This window comes from Macrosteles quadrilineatus, unplaced genomic scaffold (assembly GCF_028750875.1).
Source record: "Macrosteles quadrilineatus isolate MER2022 unplaced genomic scaffold, UCM_ALF_1.0 Scaffold_2__2_contigs__length_208266976, whole genome shotgun sequence".
NCBI classification, from domain to species: domain Eukaryota; kingdom Metazoa; phylum Arthropoda; class Insecta; order Hemiptera; family Cicadellidae; genus Macrosteles; species Macrosteles quadrilineatus.
In genome coordinates, this window is record NW_026542595.1 from 108,821,187 (window position 1) to 108,847,706 (window position 26,520).

The window sequence follows — 26,520 nt, forward strand, 5'->3', positions numbered from 1 at the left end:
AATTGCTTTTTGTTGAAGTTTGAATATTTTGTTGGAGTGGCATGAGTTTCCCCAAACCAGAATACCATATCAGGGTTGGTACTGATTTTGGAAAATGAAATTCCCTGACTTTTCCAGGTTTTCCAGACTGATATTATACTTTTTCCAGGTATACCGTAAGACGATATCGAATAGTCAGAATCAAGAATTATTAGAAAAAATGTAGGCCTAAATAGTTTACTCATAAAACCAATAAGAAAAGAATTAAACATCTGGAATCTGGAAAATTAAGAGTACCAACTAACTTAACCTCACACTTTTTATGTTCTACTTGGCCTTGACTTGACACTAGCAGATAAGACGATACGGTGCTTCTGATACTGATATATATTGATATTTTGCTTGCGATATCATCGGCTTATATCGGAAGAAACATGTGATATAGGAAAAATAACTACCATGCTTGTACCGGAGACAAAAAGTAGTACCAAACTAAACTATTAAATGTTTCAACTAACAGGATAACATTTTTTTTATAAACTCCTACAAGTGCAGTTTTTTTTAGTTTATTAAAGGTTGAATCAGTATTGAAAGGTTGTTGAAAGGGTAAAGGTGTTGAACTTTTCAAAGACTATACTCCGGGAAATAAAAGTATTATTAATAAAGAAGGCTTGTCCGAATCTGAGTGGAAAGACAGTATAAAAATGATTGCAAATGTGGTGCCAGTGCGTGTTCTCCACAGCAGAAGTCAGGGCAATAACCGCTGCAGGCATGCCTGTGGTGAGATTGAAACCCTTGCACATGCCCTTGGCTTCTGTCCGTTTGGTGAACTTCTAAGAAACACTAGGCACCACAAAATAAGAAGTATCATAGCAAATGCCTTCCGAAAAAGGTATAATACATGGGAAGTGCAAGAAGAAGTACACTGTCTTTCTTCTAACGGAAGCACCAGAAGAGTAGATATTTTATTGATCGAAAGAGAAACTAACAAAGGCATAATTCTCGATCCAACAATTTGATTTGAAATAAACATAAATCAACCTAACGAAGTAAATGAAGAATAGAAAAAAATTATGATTCTACCTTTGAATATTTCAAGCAAAATTTTAAAATTTGGAAAATTGAGGTGATTGGATTGTTTATTGGTTCTAGAGGAACATTATCAAAATGTTTTGTGAACTTTTGGAAACAATATGATTTGGACAGATCCTTTTTGAAAATTATTATTCATGAAACATTAAGAGGTTCATTGACCATAATGAGAAATCATCTATATGGCAAACATCAAAATTAATCAGTCTTATACAATTTTATCTTGTATAATTTTTTCTGTGTCATTGGCATCCTTATTTTTTAAGGCAGATGTATTTATTTTTATAAATAAATTCTTTTCTCTTTTTATAAATTCAATGAGGAATTGTATTCAGTATCGTATTGAAATTGAAACGACGAATGTAGGCCTATCCTTCCGCGCATCGCGGTACTAGCAGTGTTTCCATATGTGGGATTATTAACTTATCCCGAAAACAGGATTTTTAGAGCATGAGCGGGATTTGAAGGGGATGTGGGATAAAACAGGAGTTTTGGCTATGACGTCCGTTTTTATTTACTATGCTTTTATTTTAGTGAAAAACTAACCCCAATCAAAAAAATTACCTTAAAAAATATAATAGCAATGTTTAAACAACTATTTAAACGAAATATGTCCAATTTAACACTCAGAATTTAACATCAAAAATCTTAAGGGATTAAACGGGATTTCTTAATCAAGTGACCGGGATTATATTCTTTTGGTCGTGTAGAATCACTGGGACCTCGGTGCGTTCAATTAAGCCAGTAATCAGAGGGTGATGATAGAATGTCTGTCGATGTTCGATGTTTTTTATATCGATGGTAGGTTCCCGATGTTTTTGTTACATCGATGTTTTCGTCAAACTTCGATGTTTTTGACCAAGTATTGAGACGTAGATGCAAAATGTAGCATATCTGTAAAAAATGTAGTCTTTCAAGAGAAATTCCAGATTTTTTTCTAAAATTCCCTGACTTTTCCCTGACTTTTCCAGACCAACAAAATTCCCTGACATTTCCAGGTTTTCCAGGTTTTCCCTGACCGTACCAACCCTGCATATGTCATTATTGAAGAAAAATAAGCATGATAAACTATAAGCTGAGTCTTCAAGTCAACAGCTTGTCTGATTGCACGAAGAGAGAAAATACAGCGGTTTAGGCCAGGCGCACACAGGCGATTTTGAGTTGCGCAACAGTTGCCCGACTAATCCGACTAATCGGGGGACTGTTGCGCAACTCTCTCGGAGGCTCTGAAGTCTAGCGACAGTTGAGCTGGAGTGCGCACACAGGCAACTTTTTAGTCGCGGATCTAGTCTTGCGACGTGTTGGAAATACATTCGTAACAGCGTTCCGAATGGATTTCAATGATACAGTCGTAGTATGTGCTTTGTTGCTAAAGTTTTGCGCGCGAAAGAAAAAGAGAAGATACTGGGTTCATCCCATATATATATAGGGAGCGACTTGTGAAAGGACAGTTTCAATGACTTTAAATATAGTCGGCCTCTTCTCAACTTCATCAATTAATTGTTCAACATCCTCATCACGCACACTCATACTTGTAATTTTCTAAAATCTTCACACAACAAGAGAGCAAACACTAGTGACAGTTCTGGCCACGAGTAGTTGAACTCCTGGGGTGAGGCGACACAGCGACTATTTAGTTGCATGTGTGCGCATCTACACTCGTTTCAATGGATACCAAACCTGGAGCGATAGTCCCGCAACAATTCAGTCGCAGAGCAGTCGCTGGCAAATTGGGTCCGGGAACATCGGTTGCAACAGTTGCGCGACTGTCCCCAGACTGTTTCCTTCGTGTGCGCACTCCAATTTAAAACAATGTTGAACATTATAGTCGGGCAACTGTTGCGCGACTCAAAATCGCCTGTGTGCGCCTGGCCTTAATCGTTTAATCAAATTAACAACTTGTGATTTTCAGTTAAGATTTTCATTGACAGTTATACCTAAAAAATTCACATTTTGCTGCAGTGGCATTTTAGATTTTGATGTTGTAATTTTACCTGTTTTATATTGATTATTATTAGAACTAAACTCTATAAGCTGAGTTTTATCATCATTCATAACCAACCCATTCACCTGGAACCAGTCTCTGAGCGCTTGCACCTCCCTGTCGAGTGTGTAACACTCAATAGAACACTCTGTAGAATGGTTAATTCTCTTCATTCAGTTTTAATTTAATAGTAAAACATTTTATTATTAAGTAGCCTATCTTAATTTATTTGTAACATCAACTAATCGAACAGGTTTTTAATTTTAATTTTGAGATTCAAGTATAAGGACTCGATCATTGAAGCCAACTTTTGGTTAATATGATCAAAACATTGAATTCTGTTTACTTAGTTGAGATAAAAAATAATGATAAGGAAAGGCTAATAAAATGTTTACAATTAAATAAAAATAGAAATAAGAAAATCAATCATTCTTAATAAATTATACTATCCGGCCAGGGGGTAAAAATCCGGCCCGTACATCTTCAGTTGTCTAAACGCTGGTTATATGGACAGGGGGTAAAAATCAGGTTTTTAATGCTAATCTAATTAATCACGCTCTGTCTATTTTCATTAGACTTCCAAATCCGCGGGTGACGTCAGCTTTGACCAGGGGCTAAAATTCCAGGGGGATAAAATTCCGGCGACCCACAAAAATCACTTAAATAATTCAGTAATAAGGTCCTGGCTTGTAGTAGGATCATTGCCATTAAAATTTTCCTGCAGATAAAAATTATAATATATCTTCAACAAAGCACTGAAATGTATCATGCGGAGAAACCTAATTTTGGCTGGACCATAACACAATTTGCAACAACATACTGTTGTAGCCTCCTCTAATACAAGGTCGCGGCGAGACAAAAGTGGCAACACTGCAGCTCCGGCCTACCGAAACAGCTGTTGCACTAATTAGGCCTATGGTGCGTCTGTTACACTTTGTTATTACCATGACAATAGACCGGGACCGACCGGCGCGACGTTGCCAAACCAACACCACGGCCTTGTAGTAGAGGAGGCTATGGTCAATGGATACACAAACCATATACATAACTATAGTTTGTGTATTCATTGCTATGGTTTCGATAATCTCTTTAACATAAAATCGCCATTGCATCTCTAAAATAGTGACATTTATTTAAATCACTTGGCGATTTATAGGTTAGGTCGTCGTATACTGTAGAAAATGATTTCAGACTGTAGATTCAATCTTCAACTATCATACACCGAAATTAGAACAGGAACGGTATGGATTATAAACATAAACAAATTACGTCACCGGCCCAAAATTAAACATGTCTGTAGGCCAATTTTTATTATTTAACCGGAACTGTCAAAAACGTCCAAACCAAGATTCAGGCCATTGACGTCATTTGTTTATGTTTATCATGCCGTTTCTGTTCTAATAACGGTGCTATCTGATCTTTCGCGTTTCAGAAACTCCTTTCTGAAGAACGATAACGAGAAATCGGTTGCTATTTCAGTGTGTACAGCATGACTCACGGTTGTTCGCCGTAGCGGGTTCGTCCAGTCAACCCCCTTTCACCACCCCTTACTGTACTTGGAATCTACGCGTAATACTTCAGACATCTGCACTTGACTGTACTTTCTCGTTTTAATGCTCCGCATTCTACACAATTAATCAACTCCTTAAATCTACACAGTTATCAGCTACCCTTCAAGACCTTTGGTTGAATGGACGTCTATGACAATGTTATTTTTTTACAGTTACGTCAGTTTACAGTTTACGATGGTGGTTTTAAACCGGGAGAATTTATATGTTTCAATAAAAAAACTTAATCACAATAAATTTTACAACAAATAATTTAGGCCTAATCATTGCACTAGTTTACAATAGTTTTTAGTTATTTTCCGTGCTTTTCAACCTCACCGCGACCGAGACTACTATTTCCAATATCTGTAGGCTATGTCTTTGTTCATAAATCTAAAAATAACAAGGTACAATTTTCGTCATATAGCCACGATCTCACAGACACTTAAACGCCACAATTATCCAACAATTTTCACTCAGTGTCCCACGTGGACTGTGAGAAGATCGCCTAGCGCTCGGCGCCTGTTGAGAGTTTTTGTTTGACAGCGGGGGTGGGAGGGGGGCGTAAAAAAGTTAAAAGAAGCGCAGCGCCTACCACCAGGAGTGTTGATTTTGAATACAGATTCAGAATACGACAGAGCTTTCGAGTAACCACACCCCCAAAACCATACGGATCTCAGTAGTAGTGTTGTCCTGAAATCCAGTGTTTATAAATAAGGTTTAGTGTAATCTTGCACATTATTTCTCTTGTCAAAATATACCCACGAAACCTGAATATTTATGTAATGTTTCGCCCTTTCGCGTTTCACTCCGGGGAAAGCCAAAACCATTACATATTCTCTTCATGTTAAAAAAGGGCCAAGTCTCTTAGAAATAGCCTTGAATTGCTAAGTCCTTTTCGAAACGACCACGACCATGTAAATTCAGCACCTCAGAGCAAAAATTAAGGTGTACAGTACTCAACAGTAGAGCGTAGATTGTCAAAGCCCGATTATCGCAAACGTCAGTTTGCCAAGAAAAGGCCGATCATCGGTAAATGTAAACATTTAAATTGGGAAAACGAGAACACCGTTGTTCTTTACCTTGTCAGTGTTATCTACATGGTCAAAAAGGTTTCAAAATACTTTACAAACTGGCCTTGAATTAATTGTAAAGTCAATTTTTTAAACCCACTAAACACAAATTTTCCAGAAAACAACGTAGTATAAAGTATCTCTTATCACATGTTTAGTACAGTACCTACAAAATCTGTAGTACTAAAACTGAAAATACTCGTGAGAAAATCTCCAGCTAAATTTAAAGGGGTATGAATGAATTGGCCACCTGCGCTGAAACTCCGGTTACATAAACGTAAACGGTCACAACTCACAACAACCGTTCTGCGAAACGAGTTTTGTACTCAGCCAGGCCGCGACGCGACCTTTCATTCATTCCCCCTCCCCGGGTATGTGACTCATTCCCCCCTCGTCAGCTGGCCTACAGCACAGAAAACGTACTACTATACCCAGAATGCCAACCGCATGGTAAAAAGCATTAAGCGGTTTGAGAGAGCTTTGCCTGTCAATCCGTAGGCAGCGCCACCAGCGTTGCCATGCAATAGCATAGCAACGCCGGTGGCGCTGCCTACGGATTGACAGGCAAAGCTCTCTCAAACCGCTTAATGCTTTTTACCATGCGGTTGGCATTCTGGGTTATAGTAGTACGTTTTCTGTGCCTACAGCCTACAGAGCAGAGCAGGTCGAACAGTAAACAAACACAACAACTGTGATAAGTTCCGTGCGTCAGTCACCCTGGTTCCTGGTAGGGATGAATCGATGTTCCGATAACATCGTCGCGAATACATCGATAATCGATGGTTTGACTTTCTGTCTCAGAAAAATATACAGTATTAGCTTTGTTCTAGATTAGCAGTTTCTCATTCGCATACGCCACAAGAAATTAATTATGTTGAAATTTAATACAAAAGAATTGATTTTTGCAGCATTTAGAACAAGCACATCCACAATGTAGGTTGTTTTCTTACTCCACTCTTCGCGATATTTTTGGATTCGCTATTTCACTAGCCATCAATGAAATATATACAAAAATTTAATTTCAGTTGTAGGAAAAATATCGATGGTTCGATAGTTGTCCAAAACTTCATGCATCTATTGATATACATTTTTGTAATTGTAAAGGTTTCTTTATGTATGAAGTAATTTCGACAACGGCAAGTGCAAGTTTATGTTTGGCAATTGACGAGAAAAGGGTTTGAAAATGGGGTTTTAACCCCAAAACTAGTCATCCACGACAAATATAGGATTGTTTGACGACATGTTAGATATTTTATTTTTGTAATTTCAATCAATCCTGGAGACAAATTATGAATAAATCGTTATAAAATATCGATGACTATCGATCCTCATGCTAATTAATTATTCTCCCTCCAGCTGGCCTACCCTACAGCCGCCCTACAGCGCAGGTCAAACTGTAAACAAACATCACCTCGAACGGTGATAAGCTCCGTGCGTCACCCCAGTTCCTAGAAGAAGAAGAAATACCTCTCAGTTTCACGATACACGGAAAACTTTTACATTTCGGAATCCCAAATTATCACACTCTACGCCCAATCTCATATAGGAAAAGATAAGTTGGAAATGGCTTCAATCCAATTAAAAACACATTAAAAGGATAACCTACTAACAGAAATCTTTTTGGCCTAGGAAAGAAATTGTAAACAGATTTACGTGAAGTTTATGGTCTGAAGTAAAGTAATTTTATTACTATTATGTTTCTTACTATGGTAAGAAAATTAGTGGATAGTAATTCAATGCATTAATAAATGCTCGTAGTTGAAAGAATATCTAGGTAAAAAGAACTGTTTTGCTGGGATGCAGTATGTTGTTGCAGATTAATGAACTTCAAGAAACGGGGCTCAATAATTCAAATATTTTGTGATTACCACTTCCATTAAGATAATTACTTTCTTCCTCCTCTATACATAGCATAATACACTACATGAATATTATAACTCTCTCCATCTCATGGATAAAGGACTGTTTTTGTACACCATTTCTGCTTTTAGTTTTGGGTGGGAATATCAGTTTCTGGTCCCCAAAAAGTGGGTTTTTGTACATAGGCTACAGGCTACACCAGTAGTCCGATTTTGATAAAATTTGGTACGTGGGTAAATTCATAAAATCTATAGGTTTTTTCATTTTTGAAATTTTTATATATAATTGTGATTTTACCAAAAAAGGCTTTAATGATTTAGATCGAAAATTTATTTATTTATTGACGGACAAACCATTACATACAGAATACAATTTTTGTGATACAACTATATTGAGTTGATGAGTGATGACTAATAACAAAAGTGCAAACAGTAGGTCTAACAAAATTCAGTAGGTTTATGTTATAGCCCTTTTAATTCTCAAGACAAATAAATTCTTCCACCCTCAAAGCTGCGGAAATAACGGTACTAAAGGTATTGAAATCTTTGTGATTTTCCCAATACAAACGTAGAGAGAATAGTTACTTCGTTAATTTACTCAAGACATTAATGACATTAAATGTCAAGCTAATGGGATAGAGTATATGTGCCAATTTTTCTGTTTAGTTGTTAATGCTTGAATAATGTATTCTAGAGCATTTTACGGCAATTCAACATCAACTGCCCTTATTTTGCAGGGATCAAAATTTATATTAATACAGACAATCTTATTTTAGGTAGAAAAACTAAACTGTTAATAGACACCATAATACATTTACACTTTAATTCAAAAGTTTTAACATTCATGTAGTTTCCTGCATAGCTTTTATATTATCCCACAAAAGGCGCATTTACATTAATTCAAGCTCGTATTCCAGTTCTGCTCGCATTCGTGCTCGAACAAGTGTCAACCACAAATTTACTCGCATGCTAGTAGTGGAATGCGAGCACGAATGACATTATACATCCCTACACAGTTCTTGAATATGTTCACTCATTATACATACTAAACATAAACTAATCACACAGCGATCACTTAAGACCAATGTGATCGTTGATTATGAATACTTAACTTTCTCCTTACAACTACATCACTCGCGACTGCTATTATCCCAGTAACAACTACAATGTAAACACTGCTGGAATTCGATCCGTCATTCGATACTGGAATAGTAACTCGCTCGCTATCGCATTCCATTAACTCTAATGCAAGCTCGATTTAATGTAAACGTGCCTTTACAGTATAAACTAGGAGTACGCTCCGAAGTCGCGTATGAGAATGAACGAAGACAATTCCATGTACATATAATCTGTCTTTGGCCCCTCACCCTGCCCCTGCCGCAAGTTTGTGCGGCGGCAGTGGCCAGACTAACAACGATTTTTTTGTACTACGGGCGTAATGCTCTTTTATTTTAGAAATAATTCTAATGCCACATATATCTATCCAAAATCAAATATAAATAGCATAAGCTCTACTGTTGTCTATCATAAATTATAACATCAGTGTCAGTGGTGTTTGTTATGTTTTTGGCTAGGGATGTTAATGTAAACCTGTTAATTCACATGGCAATAATTTTTAAAACCCCAAAGCAAAAAGCAACTGGGGTCAGTTTGACACTAAAAATTGTCCAACCTAAGTTAGGGCCCGTGTCCCTGGGCATATGCCCCCTTAGCCCCCCCCCCTCAAGGTGGTCCTGTAATCATGTGACAGAGTGATTAAAAATCATGGGCTGAGTATCACTTCTTTTTTAACCTAACGAATTCTATGATGCACAACTAAATTGTGTGTGATACATGGCCAAATAAGTTGAAAGTATTTCAATGTATTACTGTACAGTACCAAAAACATTAATTGAGCGGAGCGAGCGAAGCTCTTATACGTCGACTCCTATGCATTTCGTAATACGCAAACTCTATTCTGCTTAGTAACGGAGTTGTATTACTGATGTTGTATTACTAATTACAACGAAACTTTCAGACAATAATACATACGCATACGGATCCGTCCAGACCACGCCATATTATCATCTGAACCGCTAAATGAACCTCAGATTCGTAATTTTAACCTTCTTTTTACAGCCACTTAGGAATCTCACCGACAAAAACCAATTGCATTTTTGGATTCAGCGTGAAAGAAACTGCAATTAAACATCTATAAAGTACATCATATCGCAATGATGACATACTAAATAATTTCCGTGAAGATGTTCTTTCGGATAAATACTTAACATTACAATATATCGGTATTTATCCGATTTAATCTATACTATTATATAAAAATCTAATGGTGTCTGTCTGTATGTGTGTTACTAATAGGTGCAAAAACTACTGAACCAACTGGGCTTAAATTTTACAAAATTATAGTTACAATTTGGGTCATTCCATATGAAATCAACCAATAAAAAATTATTTTCAACCTGACCATCTTAGATTTTGATGAAATTTTGCATACTTGTAGTATTTTGAGTCCTGAATCCAAATATGCTTTTTAAAAAAATCTATCTTTTATAGTTTTTATGATATAAATATTTGAAAATGGTAAAAATTGGCGTTTTTTACCGTGCGCGCAAATCTAAAATGTTGTCTAGGATGAGTTCTATTAATCCTATCAAGTTGTACAATGGCTCATTTTAAAGAGGATTCAAGTGCCTTTAATCTGATACCAAACTCAACCTACTTTGGTAAAAATTAATTTTTTTTGAAAATTTCAAAATATGTTTTTGAAAAAAAATTTTAGATAGTGTTTTTTGAAAAATTTGAAAATTACATATGTTAAAGAATGTAATCTAGTAAGTACATTATAAAAATTTCAAAATGGGATGATAATGGGATCAGCAGTTATGATAAAAATACTTGACTATGGTTCACTGTTTCCAAGCATTTCGGCGCATACAGCGTGTAAGTACTAACCTAAATGTATCATTAAATAAGAGTCTATTAATTATATGATTAAAATTAAAAATATCTGCCTATATTTGAATTATGTATGTCATATTTTGCTATATATAAACTAAATAAAGCAAGTAAACATCATTATTCAAGTTAACAGAGTTTCCGTCAACCTTTGAACAAATATGGACCAATTTGTTTTGGTTCAGGTTCCTCAGTCTTTTCCAGTTAGTTGTGTTGCAACGATTTACTGTAATCAATCTTTAAGTCTGCCTTTTCACTAGGCTGGAGACTAGTCAGCCACTAGATCTGTGCAAAATCACATTGTGAAGCACTTTACGTTTACACTATCAGGTTGCAGCGACCCATCTCGGCTGTAGCGACTCGGTCTTGAGACAAGAGGAAAGACTGACAAACATAAGTTAGACCTGTGTACCTGTCAAACAAATTACAACTGCTCAAGACCGGGTCGCTACTGCCGAGGTGGGTCGCTGCGACCTGATAGTGTAAACGTAAAGTGCTTCACAATGTGGTTTTGCACAGATCTAGTGGCTGACTAGTGTCTCCAGCCTAGTGAAAAGGCAGACTTAAAGATTAATTACAGTAAATCGTTGCAATACAACTGGAAAATACTCAGGAACCTGAGCCAAAACCCATAGGTCCATGTTTGTCTGTCTTTCCTCTCGTGACAAGAGAGAGAGACAAACAAGCATTGATAATTTTGTCACACAATATACTGTGATCAATCTATATAAATCCTGTAGTAACCTTATTATTGATACATAGATAATATTCCATGATAGCCTAATTATTTAGTTTTGGGGAAATGTCTGCTCATAAGTATAAATAATGTATTCTCACTTTAACAATTAAATTTTTTTAGTGAAAACTGATTTGTGGATTTAAATACCACAAACCACATACCACATTGCTGTATAACTTCTATTTTGATATGTCAAAAATTAAAAAAAGTTACGGAGAATTTTCAAAATGTCCGTCCGGTTATTTTTTAATTTTGCAAGGGTATTTTTAAATATCATAGCAGTCAAATAAAGGAATTGGATTATGGCTGCTAATAATAACTAAAGCTCAAAACACCTGTTTTCATTAGAAAAATCATTTTCAAAAATAACACTTAAAACCCAAGTATTTCTTTTTCATGTCCGGGAAATTTTGCTCCAGATCTAAGGGTCGCGACGCCATAAGTAAGGGTCAGCAAATTGGGTAATTTTTTCTTTCTTTTTTTAAAGTTATTACTGCTTATAAAGAAATCAAAGCAGGTATTTTCTTAATCCCAGATAAATGGGCTATTCAATTATGGTTTTAAGTCATAAATCATAAACTTACTGGGTTTGCTGTAGACATGGAAGTTTGGATGACTTTTTTTTACTAAAAAATGTCAGTGAAAAATAAGTATTTTTAATTTTTTGCAGAACCATAGTATGCACTATTAAATATTTTTTTAAGTAGAGTATTTATCTGGGAATAGAAAATTATAATAAACATTATCATTTAAAGATAAAATTAATATGAACAAAAATAAAATATGAAAAGTGGAAAGTTTGTTCAAAGTAGCCCCCATGTTCAAAGGTTGACGGAAACTCTGTTAACTTGAATAATGTTGTTTATTTGCTAGATTTAGTTTATATTATAGCAAAATATGACATACATAGTTCAAATATAGGCAGATATTTTTAATTTTAATCATATAGTTAATAGACTCTTATTAAATGATACATTTAGGTTAGTACGTACGCTTGGAAAACGCTTGGAAACAGTGAACCATAGTCAAGTATTTTTATCATAACTGCTGATCCCATTATCATCCCATTTTGAAATTTGTATAATGTACTTACTAGATTACATTCTTTAACATATGTAATTTTCAAATTTTTCAAAAAACACTATCTTAAATTTTTTTTCAAAAACATATTTTGAAGTTTTCAAAAAAAATTAATTTTTACCAAAGTAGGTTGAGTTTGGTATCAGATTAAAGGCATTTGAATCCTCTTTAAAATGAGCCATTGTACAACTTGATAGGACCAATAGAACTCATCCTAGACAACATTTTAGATTTGCGCGCACGGTAAAAAACGCCAATTTTTACCATTTTCAAATATTTATATCATAAAAACTATAAAAAATAGATTTTTTTAAAAAGCATATTTGGATTCAGGACTCAAAATACTACAAGTATGCAAAATTTCATCAAAATCCAAGATGGTCAGGTTGAGAGCCTTGTTGATTTGATATGGAATGACCCAATACCAAGGATCATTATAGGACTATTCACATTTCGATACTGGCCGTAGGCTTTGCCCCTTTGGCTTTAAAAGTTCTGAGGTGAAGATTTTAAAAGTAAATAATGATTGGTCTCCATGGCTGTGAGGAGAACACTAACAATGTTTGTTTACATTTGCTTTGACATTTAAATGTAAACAAGAAGAACTGCTAAACTGCATATTTCACAATTTCAGACAGCTGATACAAAGAAATTAAATATAATATTTTCCATAACTATGAGGTAGGTTTATTTTAATCTAACCTTTTATCATGGATTATTCATTCTATAACTATGTCAATGGTTATAGAAAAAACAGAAACTATAACCGTAGCTGTAACAACTCCGGCTCTGCTTTGGATTTTTTTAAAGCGTCTAAGTTATGAAAATAATGTTATTGGTATGTTTTCATGAAAACAGTATGAAAATTACAATGTATAGATGTTTTGTATGAATTTGGAGGCTACTTTAAATAAATTCTAACTGCTTAACCTATTTTAGATTAACTTAACGTAACTTGCACATCACATTGTTTGTTATATGTATATTTAGGTAAATTAAGTTATTGTGTTTTGCTAAACCTATGCTTAAATTAAACTCAAGAATATCATCAATAACTAAATTGTACGTTGATTTTTGTTTTCTAAAATCTGTTGAATATATGTAACTATATTTAATTATCAAATGCTAATACAAAACACTCTTATTTTATCTTAACATAGCTTTCAGTTCACATTTACTTTATTTGATACATTTATTATTTGTGTGTTGCCACACCACTGATTAAATTAAACCAAAGAAAATATCATAAAACTAAGCAGTACACAGTGTTCTTTTGTTTCTAAAATCAATGAAATATCTGTTACTATGTTTACTTAATGGTTACTTATAAGATAAACTGCTTAACCTATTTTAGATTAACTTAACGTAACTTGCACATCACATTGTTTGTTATATGTATATTCAGGTAAATTAAGTTATTGTGTTTTGCTAAACCTATGCTTAAATTAAACTCAAGAATATCATCAATAACTAAATTGTACGTTGATTTTTGTTTTCTAAAATCTGTTGAATATATGTAACTATATTTAATTATCAAATGCTAATACAAAACACTCTTTTTTTATCTTAACATAGCTTTCAGTTCACATTTACTTTATTTGATACATTTATTATTTGTGTGTTGCCACACCACTGATTAAATTAAACCAAAGAAAATATCATAAAACTAAGCAGTACACAGTGTTCTTTTGTTTCTAAAATCAATGAAATATCTGTTACTATGTTTACTTAATGGTAAGTGTGAAAATGTAAAGGCAATGGACGATGGAACTGATTATAAGAACTGGTTTTTTTTATTTTAAGTTGTTTGTTGATATTTTTGTAGAGTAGAATCAGAGATGCAATGAAACATATACTGTATTTGCTATTAGATTTTTTTGTCCTTAATGCTTTGATAATCATATTAGTTTTGTCTGCTGTCTTGAATGCTAAATTATTTGTTTAAAATATGTTATAGTGCCTATAGATATACTTTATTTAGTATTTCAAATGATTGATAAGGCACAGCAATGTTTCTAAAGTTTATAACAGCTGACTTAGTTCTGCTACTGATTTATTGTGAGTGAAGAAACTAACTGAAGATGAAAGAATTTGTGATTTAATATAAAGAAGAGTGAATTTAAAAAAAAATCTTCATTTAAATTTAATTTAACCTATTATTAGTATTTTTGAAACTTCAAAATTGAAATTTAAAATGACAATAATAAATTAAAAGATATTTAAGTAAGGAAGATGAATGTAAATCATGTATGTCAACGTTTTATTCGAAGATTTGGTCAGTTTTTCTCATATCAGCCTAAACAAGATTTAAAATTAATCAAAACCAAAAATGGTGGTATCCACTACTTACCATATTTAAAATGCCTAACTTAAACGATTCTATTAAGGCCATGAACGTTGAATTTTGTTTCGTTGGCGGATGTGTAACTATTATGCAACAGATATAAAGATTAACAGTTTATATTTTGTGTCCTCTTCCCGTTGCAAAGCACGGGTACAACAGCTAGTTTTGTAATAAAAAATATTCTTTATTTCCCCCCGATGTAGCCTAAACATAAAATTGATTAATGGTTTGTTCGGTTTTTGTTTTTTTTTATTTCATAAATTAAACTACTGTCTATGACTATAATAGGCCTAACTTAGGCCACCTAATAACAAAACAACTATGGATACAAAAATAAAATGCTTCGTTAATGTTTTTTTTTTATTTTTTTATTTATATCATTTGGTATCTTAAGATTAATTAAAATTTGATACGATAATTAGGTTATTATTGAACCGATTTATAGTTATGTTAAGGTACTTTTTTATAAACTCATGAAAAATCAAAGTTAACTTTCCGTAGCCAATGTCTTAAACAAATCATACACAATAAATTGATGTTGTTTTTTAGAAATGCTACCTTTGTTATTAGGCCTATTATAAACTAAAAAGTAAGCTACACAGTGTAAAGAGTATCCTTAAAAAATATGTTATGCATAAATTGTTCAATATTGAAAGAGACCTAGGCCTACATGATAAATGGATTAAGGTAATTAAGTTGTATCACCTAGAAATGAACTGATTACGATATTTTATAGGCCTAGCCTAAACTTATAGGCTATATCAAACGAATATTTCATCTTATAATATATCGTAGGCTAGGTTCCCTGCGAAACTGCCCCCCTGAAAATGGGTAACTTAACCTAAGTAGGCCTACTAAGAACACAGGTTTAGTAGCTAGAAGAAAGTTATACATTACCTTTTTAGGTCTAGGTAGGCTTATTAAGGCCTATTTGCTTTATTGGATTTAAACTAAAATGTCTCCTTAAAAATATCAAATTTAGGCTAATACCTATTTAAATTCAATTAGTTAAACGAGAACTTAGGTTTGCTGCAACAAGGAGAGTAAAAAAGTGTTTTTTTATTGTAAAACGTTAGTAGTTTAGTAAGAAATGAATGTATTTTCAGATATTCAACCATATACAATGCACTACTTGTGTGAACCCAGCAATAACTCCAGCAATAAGTAGTGCACGCGCCCTATAAAATCCATTGCTGGCCGTTTTGCGGGAAGATACGGCCGCGTACCATATAACCGATGATGTCACCAGATAGAGGACACTTTAACAGACACGACAGTATCAATATCATGCACCTGGGTGATAAGTTAGGGGGGGGGGGGGTTAAGTCAGCAATAAGAAGTCAGTGCACCTTATAAAATCTATTGCCGGCCGTTTTGCGGAAAAATACGGCCACGTACCATATTACCGATAATGTCACCAGATAGAGGACACTTTAACGGACACGATAGTATCACTATCATGTAAATGGGGGATAAGTTAGGGGGGGGGGGGTAAAGTCAACAATAAGTAGTGTGCATGCCTTATAAAATCTATTGCTGGCCGTTTTGCGGGAAGATACCGTTTTCAGAAGTTTTGCGGTACTGATGATGTCACCAGATAGAGGACACTTTAACGGACACGACAGTATCACTATCATGTACCTGGGGGATAAGTTAGGGGGGGCTAAGTCAGCAATGAGTCTAATAAAATCTATTGCTGGTCGTTTAGCAGAAATTCCGGCCATGATTATTACCGATGATGCCAACAGATAGAGGACACTAGTTGCGCGTGACCGCGACTGCCAGTCGTTTGAGGAAGCTACAGGTGTGACTGGCTGCGCGTAATAAACAGCAACAGCATTTGATAACATGGCCCGCTGGTCGCGTAAGATGGAACCTAGTGGCGAGGGTGCGCGACTGGGGTCAAAACAGCAAAACGGCTAGCAAAAATTTTATGAAGCGCGCTCACTACTTATTGCTGACTTTACCCCCCCCCCCCTCTAACTTATCCCCCAGGTACATGATATTGATACTATCGTGCCCATTAAAGTGTCCTTTATCTGCTGGCATTATTGATAAGAAGGTACGCGGCCGTATTTTTCCACAAAACGGCCAGCAATAGATTTTATGAAGCGCGCTCACTACTAATTGCTGACTTTACCCCCCCCCTTAACTTATTCCCCAGATACATGATATTGATACTGTCGTGTCCATTAAAGTGTCCTTTATCTGCTGGCATTATCCATAAGAAGGTACGCAGCTGGATTTTCCCGCTAAACGGACAGCAAAAGATTTTTTTATTTATTGCTGACCACACCCCCCCCCCCCTAAACTTATTCCCCAGAAACATGATATTGATACTTTCGTGTCCTTTATCTGCTGGCATTATCGATAATAAGGTACGCGGCTGGATTTTTCCGCTTAATGGACAGCGATTGATTTTTTCGATTTATTGCTGGCTTTATCCCCCCTAACCTCTCCCCCAGGTACATGATATTGATACTGTCGTCTCCGTTAAAGTGTCCTCTATCTTGTGACATCATCGGTAATAAGGTACGTGGCCGTATTTTCCCGCAAAACGGCCAGCAATAGATTTTATTATGCGCGGTCACTACTTATTGCTGACTTTACCCTCCCTAACTTATCCCCCAGGTACATGATATTGATACTGTCGTGTCCGTTAAAGTGTCCTCTATCTTGTGACATCGTTGGTAATAAGGTACTCGGCCGTATTTCCCCGCAAAACGGCCAGCAATAGATTTTATTAGGCGCGCTCACTACTTATTGCTGACTTTACCCTCCCTAACTTATCCCCCACTTACATGATATTGATACTGTCGTGTCCGTTAAAGTGTCCTCTATCTGTTGACACTATCGGTAATAAAGTACGCGGCCGGATTTTTCCGCTAAACGGCCAGCAATAGATTTTTTCGAATTTTTGATGACTTTACCCCCCTAACTTATCCCCTAGGTACATGATATTGATACTGTCGTGTCCGTTAAAGTGTCCTCTATCTTGTGACATCATTGGTAATAAGGTACGTGGCCTTATTTTCCTGCAAAACGGCCAGCAATAGACATTATAAGGGACGCTCACTTCTTATTGCTGACTTTACCCCCCCCCCCCCCCAACTTATCCCCCAGGTACATGATATTGATACTGTCGTGTCCGTTAAAGTATCCTCTATCTGGTGACATCATCGGTAATATGGTACGCAGCCGTATTTTCTCGCTAAACGGCCAGCAATAATTTTATAGGGCGTGCGCACTACTTATTGCTGGAGTTATTGCCAGGTTCACACCAATTAAAGCACTTTGATCAATATATGCTCAAAAACAAGCAAACTACAGGTACAACAGTTGAATTAATCTCCATAAGAATAATAGCTACCTATTTAAAATTAAAAATTTTTGGAATTTCCTCCATACAGTAACTATTAGATGTATGATAACGCTTCATTATACTAAATTATTTGGTTTTTAAGCTCTACAAAATGGCTTGGAAAGAAATTGTAAAATTTTGTGTTTGGTCAAAAATGAGAAAATTCTATTTTTACCTCATAAAACCCCCCAAAACTCCCGTTCCTATAGTTAGATCATGCTGGTTTACGAAAATTAATGTAGGCCTAGCCTATGTTTACACGTTTATACCAAATTTCATCAAAATTGGATCTTTTTTGCTTGTTATTGTTTACCGGTAGGGTCTATAGGTTATACCTAAGTTTTTAAAATTCATCGAACCGAATCGTAATTGATATAGCTTATTATTAATTTGATAAAATATCGCAGGTTTTAGTGGAACTCCACCCATGCCTAGGCCTACTAACTTAAATGAGAAATTCTTAGGTTAACTGACTTTTAGAACACTCGTTACATAAGTTCAAACTATTTAGAGATTCAGATGAGCTACGAATGCTTTAAACCTAACTTAGGCCTGCATGTAGTAGGCTTTTTATAGAAACTTGACTGCAGACAGATAAGTTAGGTCTACATACCTAACTTAACTCACCCTAGGCCTACTTAACCTGGAGCTGGAGTTTCCTAAGCTAAGTTAGGCACAGAAACGGATTGCAAAACACAGACTCCTCTTGACTTCAGTTAAGTTTAAACATCCTTACACTGATTCGAATGAAAAATATTGATAGGCCTAAGATATCAATTATTCGATTATATCGATTACTGTATTTCATTCGGTTAACGTAAACATAGTTAACTTACCAAACTTGATATATCGAATGGAATAATCGATAAACTTATATTGATGATATATTCATTAGAATGAGTGTGGACGTAAACGAAAGTGAGGCCCTCCTCATGTCTTAGGCATCTTACAGTCATTTAAGTTAATGTTTAGTTAACTGTTTTCCTAGAAGCGCGTCGGAAGACGTTGTTAAATCGCCTTTCCGCACTCTGCGCCAAGGAAAACCCAGCTTATGGCCAGAGATAGGCTAACTTATACAAGTTAAAGGTTAGAATAAATTGATCTATTAACTTAGGCCTACCCTAGGTCCTTTGATTTAAATTATTAGACTAAAGAAAAGGCCAAGGTAGGCTAGGCCTATTACCTTTGATTACAGGCTACCCTACTTCATAGGGAATACTCTGTCAGTTACACTTGATAGTGTAACCAAGTTAAGTTAAATAGGCCTAGCTTATAACTTACCGGATAACGTTAAGTTATAGGCCTAATATTAAATTTAAAAAAACACTTGAAAGATCATATCTCAATAATGACGATTAATTTTTGAAACACTTAACCAGACACAGTAATTTAAGTTCCTTCCTTGCTTAGAATCTAATGGTCTTTAACCAATGGCCATGGCTCACTCAGTTCCTAACCTATAGATCTAGTTTTTGCCATTGATAACAGTGACAAAGATAGGTATAAAGTGAATTAACTCTTACACTCTAACTAAAATGAGTAATATTTGCGGTGTTTTCATTAAAATGATTGTATCAAAATGTTAACTATTTTATTTTACAACCAAAATTAACAACAAATACACCCGACAGAAAGCACTAACAAACAAAACAACAGACGATAAGAAAAAAATAAACTATTTAACTTATTAGCCTATATGTTTGAAAAAAAAAATAACTCTTAAAAAAATCTGATAGGCATAGGCAGAGTGTGCTATAATAATAATATTGAAAATTAACAATATAAAAAGCTCAAGACAATGTTAAAACCACTTATTTTTAGAAACCCATCATGCCACCCAAGTGATAAAATTCACCCATTATTTTAATTAACAATCATTCCAAGGACTGTGGTCTTACTTAATTCAAGCCTAGGCCTACTAAACTAACAACCATAAAAACATGTAAAAAGTTCAAACATGACTACCTAAACATTTTTATCGATTGTAATACATTTCGGTGGATATTTTTATATCCCATATTTATTTCCTCCGATAATTTTTTTTTAATAATTATAAATTAAAGATTTATTAAGCATAAAACCATTGACTAATATAATATACCTACAGATGTTAAAACTGTTTACTCCATGGATGAAAGAAATAATAGAATTCACTTCGGTCTCTAGAATTCACAACAAAATTGTTGCTTGTAAAATGTAAACAAAAAAAAGAAGAAGAAGGTAGCTCCTAATGTTATTCTAATGGGGGAAAATTAAAATGGTTTTTTTAGGATTTTATAATTATTACTGAACAAATAATCTCCAATAACGAACTTAACCAAGATAATATGATAAAGAACCTTTGTGCAAAACATCAACTTCATATACGTAGTCATTCTCGAGTTTTTGGATTTACATGAGATGCATTTTACACCAGTATGAGAATTCACTTCGTTCATTCAATTAAGTTATTTGACTAAAAAAAAAATGTTAGCACACTCTGAACATGAAAATAGCTCATATCTGTAGGCCTACAGCTGAGATTAACAAAAAAATTCCGTTTTCAATTCTACCAAAACATAAGATATTGGCCTGTCCTCGAAATTTTATTTCCAGTCCCAAATAAACTTCCTCCTTTCCCAAACAGATTAAGTTTCCATCCGTCTCTAAAGGAGCGCTAGGGAACGTATGAATTTTTTTATTATGGTGACCCGGGGCAATTCTGGCAGCCAGACGTGAACCTTAACTTTAACTGCTTGTACCGCGGTGAACATATTTTTCATTTTATTTTGACAATTACCATAGTAATTCTATGTTATTCCTCTAGTGTTTTCATATATTTAGACAACAATCTCAAACTCCCCTTAAGGGGGTTTAAGGTTTTTTTTTTTGGAGTGTCAGATGCCAGAATTGCCCCAACCTTGGGGCAATTATAGCAATACCTTATATTTTCCTTATTGTTTAAATTGCTCTGACATTGGGGCAATCATGGCATAGGCCTAATTTAGCTGTTTAAGATGGTGTTTTAATTTTTGTTCTATCTCTATTTATAAGGAAGTTGTGAATAAACCGGTAAGACAGTACAAGCGTACAAGGGCCTTAACCTCAAAACTTCTAGCAACAATAAACAATAAAAATAATCAGGCTGCCATAGAGTAATCTAAGCAAAAGGTGTTTACAAAGCCATCCAAATGAACTTAAATGAAACATATTACACATAACACACGTTGTTATACAATTTATTCTTTAATTTATACATTATTTGTATAAAGATATATAGCTGCCATAATTGCCCCGGGTTCTTTGCCACAATTGCCCCATAGCATATGAAAATGGGACAATTATAGCACCCATTTAAATTTAAATATCTTAAAGGGATAACTGCTATTACTATTTTTGTTCATGAAGTTTTAAGTCTGAACAATTATCTTTGAGTATAAAAAAAAATAAAATATAAAATTCATAGGGGAAAAAAAATTAGCCGTGTGCGATGTTTCGATATCCTCGGGCTGTGGAAGAAAGTACTTTTTTAATCGCTAATAAAAATTACTGCAAACATTTTATTTTTACAAAAAATGCTTTCCTATATATAGGAGGTATATGCTGAAATAACAAATATTGCTTCACTGATCTGTAAAGCTGAAATTTAAAAAAAATATAGGCCATTGCTATAATTGCCCCGTGCCAGAATTGCCCCGGGTCACCCTACAGAAAATATCTAACAGCTTACTGGAAAGTTAGTAGAAAATGGAATAGTTTTTAGTTATTTTTTAATCCAAACCAAGAGCTTTTGTGTGATTATTGTATGATTGTGATGAAAAGCATTTTTCACTACTCATCACAAAAGTTCCATTTTTGGACTCGACTACTCGTGAACCACCATCTTCCCCTAAAACATGTCACTTTCCTAACTAGTAGTGAAATACTATTTCTTGCAGACCTTAAAATTGAATGGACATTTTTCTTAGTCACAAACTAACACAATGACATTGACATAATATGTATCATCTTAAGTAAAACAATGTGATATTACTTTAAAATGGAGATAAACACATCCCAGTTCCACAGTTATAAGATAAGCAAAGATAAAAAGAACCTTGAAAGATAACAGTCAAATGATAAGAGATAAGAAGGGGTCAAACATGTGTCTTTGTTGTGAACAGTTCAACAATAGAAAGCAATAATAATGACTCATAAGTAAAGGCCCTGTCACACACGGCGAGTTTACTCGCTGACTGCTACTTTAGTCGCCACTAGTACTTGTAAGCTTCAAAAACACTTTCCAGACACAAACGACGAGTTGTAGCGGCTACATTAGTTCGATTGGGACGTGTGGCGTCGTCCTGTAATCCAGCTACTGGGAGGTCACGAATTGTGGATATTTATAGGCATGCACTGTGGATGCGATACTCCCTGGTGTGGATTAACGTCCGCACGAGTGAGTACTACGACTATCCGCAGTACTTACCCGATGATAAGACCAATTTGTATATACCAAGGAAAAATGTGGTTCGGATTACACTATAAACTGTAGGTCCCTTAGCTGCCATTAGCTGTATGGGCTATTAATTAACAGCTCTGTGTCTAAGGAATGTCGGCCTTAGTCACTAACAAGACTACAAGATCGCGCTACTTATCCTACACTCATCTCCATTCATACTTGGCAAAATACCAACTATGTATGGTCGCCATTTCATTAAACAGTATTAACAGTATTAATTACAGTTCTGAGGAACATTTTATTTGTGGGATTAATAATGGAAGCTTTAAGGCGTCCGTTGCAGATTTGCGTTGTATAACTAGAGATCTGTGCGATGAATTATTGTTAAAAATCAAGAAAAAGAAGACACGCAAGTGAGTTTGGGAGTGGTTGGGGAGACGAGACAAACTGGGTGCTTCTTCTAAACCAATGAAAGAATTAGGAAATGAAGACCCCTAATCATGTTTTAACATAATGAGGTTAACCGAGACCAAAATACATTTAGGAGCGAAGCAATTTCATGCTCAACAAAACTAGAAATAACTTTAAGGTAGGCCTACATGGCAATTGGGGACAGCATTGTTTTCTAGGTAGGCCACTAGTAAGGCAACTACTTTGTCCCAAAAGTTGAAGTACCGGTAGGTAATTCTTAAAGCAAGGAACAATTAAATATTTAATATCTACCAGTGAGCTTTTTAGTCCTATCTTTTCGACATTTAAGTATAGATGTGAAAGGCTAAATAAAATAGCATGGTGATTAATACCGATAAAAAGTTGCATGTTTGAATTGGCAGAACTTTGATATAGGTAAACTTAGGACCATATTGGTTACTTACATACCTTTTGTCTGGGCTAATAATTGATTTTCCTTATCTTATCAATTGATTAGTCTGCCAAACAACATAAGCTAAAGTATTTAGTGAAATTTGAGATTCTTAAGGAACAACGATGCAAATGTGTAGGATACCGGTACCCTAAGTTATTTTGTTTTTAAAAATACATAGGTTAGCAGCAGTTACAAGTAATTTAATATGTGGGAATCTGGCTGTGTTGGCAATATGGCATTGGCACAGCCAGAACAATTTTGTGCCTAACTAAAAATATTTAAGTTACTCTGGTCACTTGCAAAATTTTTTGGCAGAGCTATTCACGACCTTAACAACGTTTATCATGGAAAAACGTTGATAGGTATATCCAATTCCATTGTGTTTATCAAACATAAAAGTACCGGTAGGCCTATAGATTCAATCAATAACAAAACTTAGCCTAACCAAAAACCTTAACTTTTTATATCAATAGTACCCCGACAGGCGATCAATAACTTACGATGAAGCAGAATGACTTAAGTTAATCAACATTTTGCAATAACCAAGTTATTGACTGGACTGGATTCTCTAACACAAAATGATAATAAGTTAGGCCTACACAAGCAAATTAACTTATCAGGCCTAGCCTAAGTTAGGCATATTCCTAATTAAATCATGTCAGTTAACTTAGTCCGGGTTAGACTAGCCTAGTTTCTTTTACAATTTAACTTAAAGGCGCCCGGTAACCAGACTTGGATTAGGCGTCCGGGAATTACTGTCATAACCTAACCTAACCAACCAAACTTGCTGACAATGAAAAAATCGAATGAAGGTTAAATTATTAACAGGGATATAAAAAAAATTATAAAACAAAAAGTATTCAAAGCAAAATCTTCAACAAAAAGTTAAAGTCACCAATGGGATTCGAACCCTGGAGCTCTTGCATATATCAGCCGAGCACCTTAAATCCACTACACCACGAACACCGATGGCTATTCATCGTGTAGTAATGGCATTCCAGGCTCTCAAAAACCGGTGACGGCATTGCCGGACGCCTTATCCATGTTCGGTTACCGGACGTGTATCCTCTACAATGGATGTACCTTGCAAATTACGGCAATAAAAAGTTTCTGATTTTTGATTTCTATGTAGCCTAACTAATAAATAGGCTAGCGATATTTTTGATTCTATATTATGATGGGGTCGGTTAGGCATTCTAAATTTCACTGGGATTTTACATGGCCTCATTCCTTAACACGTTCACTACGGGCCGAGAGGTGTTCAGATGCTGCCGTAACCGATCAGATATGCTCGGCAATGCCTTTTGTATATCTTCGTTTTTGCTATAGCGTCAGTCGAAGGAGGACGTATACGGTAACATGTTAGTGTGTAGTGGGTAACTTGCTTTTGGTTGTGGTGTAGGATGGTTAGTAAAATTTCCCCATAAAATCTCCGTCTGGCAAACTTAAAATTCAACTTATTGTCCTATCTTTCTCCCTCCAATTGGCAATACAATGGGACCGGCTACGTTCCAAGCAGTGCTGCTATCTGTGGGTGTTTAGCGAACTAAGTCGACTCTTGTCGTAAAGCAGGATATCACCGAACGTTATTTGCTATTCACCATACCGAAATAATAAAGCCAATCATCCGACATCGGGCTTGTTCGAAGCTCCGGGCTGTGCCGACATGGGGCTACGCCTGCCATTTGATGGGCCGCAGCGAACGTATTAAAGCCCTCTTTTTTATAACAGACTAAACACAGTAACTTAGACCTCGCCTACATTTTTCCTGGAGGCTATTGAAAATTTGTAAGTCTTAACCAATTTGCTTATAAATGACATAACCTTGTAAATCATAAGTCAGACAAGGCCTAGGTCTAGGCTAACCTTGCATACTTATACATAACTTATAGGCCTTCAGGGTTTTTTTTTTAAATAGGTACGAACAAAGCTCCAACTTCAATAAGTAAAAATATTGAACACTTACTGCTCTCCAGATGCTCTTCGTAGGAGGCGATTTTGTCAACCAACCTTCATGAACAATTTCTAAGCTATCAGACTGGGCTGACATTTTCTTTGATTCACTGAAAGTGCGTTCCGTCACAAAAACCATTCATAAAAGTTATAAATAATAAGCATGATAAATTAAATATCAACAAGAAAATTTATAATAGAACAACATAATGTCTGATAAACGATTGATATTGATGGTCCTAAAATAAAAACAAAAACTAAACTTGTAAATATAAATACAACTTCAGCTGAGACCTAAACTGAAACACTTCAAGCCATAGCATTTGCTTGCTCTCACTCACTCTCACTCAGTCAAAGTCAAGACGAAGTGATTCTAATTCCTGACAAGCTGACTAGATCCAGAAACAGGAACACTGACTCATCTCGAGACAGGAAAGTGGCAACAGTTTACATGAGATGACCTCAGTCATTGATTATTGATGAAAGTCTTATAATCAATGCCTAAACTCCTTATATCTGTTCACTTTGCGTAAGTTATATATTATTATGATTTAAAAATGTATTCATTCTATTCAAAAATCATTTAATGATTCTTAACACGGCCAACTTAAACTCAAGGCCACGACCTGTTAGAAGTGTCAATCTCATGGGATGACATGGCAAACAGGTGACATCAGCTGATTTAATCGAACTTTATCGATTTGAATTTAAATTTCTGAACATAAATTTATCAAAATATTAAAAATAAAACATACAGAATTAAAAGCCAAAACAATATGAATTGAATCTATATCTGTACACTTAAAGCGGAGTCAATATTTTCATAGTCCAGTAACCAAGCTTTCACAGATACCGTACGCAAATATCATTAGCTGCTTCCAAACAAAACTGCTGTTACAACCCTACTTGCGACGTTGCCACTTCGAAGGCCGCGGCCTGGAGTTAAGGCAGCCGTGTGCTTACTAACTTGAAATAATTGATTTCTTCATTCTTGACCAACAAAATATGGATAGATTGCGTTATTCTAGCATGGCAATATACTTGAGTTATAATTATAACTAGATGCACTGCCGCGGCGGAGCACGGCCTGTTTGGCAATGTCACAAGTAGTACTGTTTAGAGCAAGACGTCCCATAAGCTAACATGGCAGACAAGTGACATCACCTCATTTAATCGTTTATTATTAAAAGATTAAAAATAAAACATATAGGCTAGGGTTCTTAAAAAACAATATTAATTGAAAATTTATTTCTGTAAATTAAAAATGGAGTA

General features: G+C 35.1%; 1 protein-coding gene across 1 annotated transcript in view; it reads right to left on the reverse strand.

Annotated features, from left to right (window-relative positions):
• Window positions 1-25,584, reverse strand: part of LOC128985760 (GRB2-associated-binding protein 1) — a 48,429-nt gene extending 22,845 nt beyond the window's left edge. The window contains exon 1 of the mRNA XM_054405608.1: window positions 25,262-25,584. Within this exon, the coding sequence (XP_054261583.1) occupies window positions 25,262-25,387 (126 nt within the window). The 5' untranslated portion in view covers window positions 25,388-25,584. The remainder of the gene's footprint in view (window positions 1-25,261) is intronic.
• Window positions 25,585-26,520: the final 936 nt, after the last annotated feature.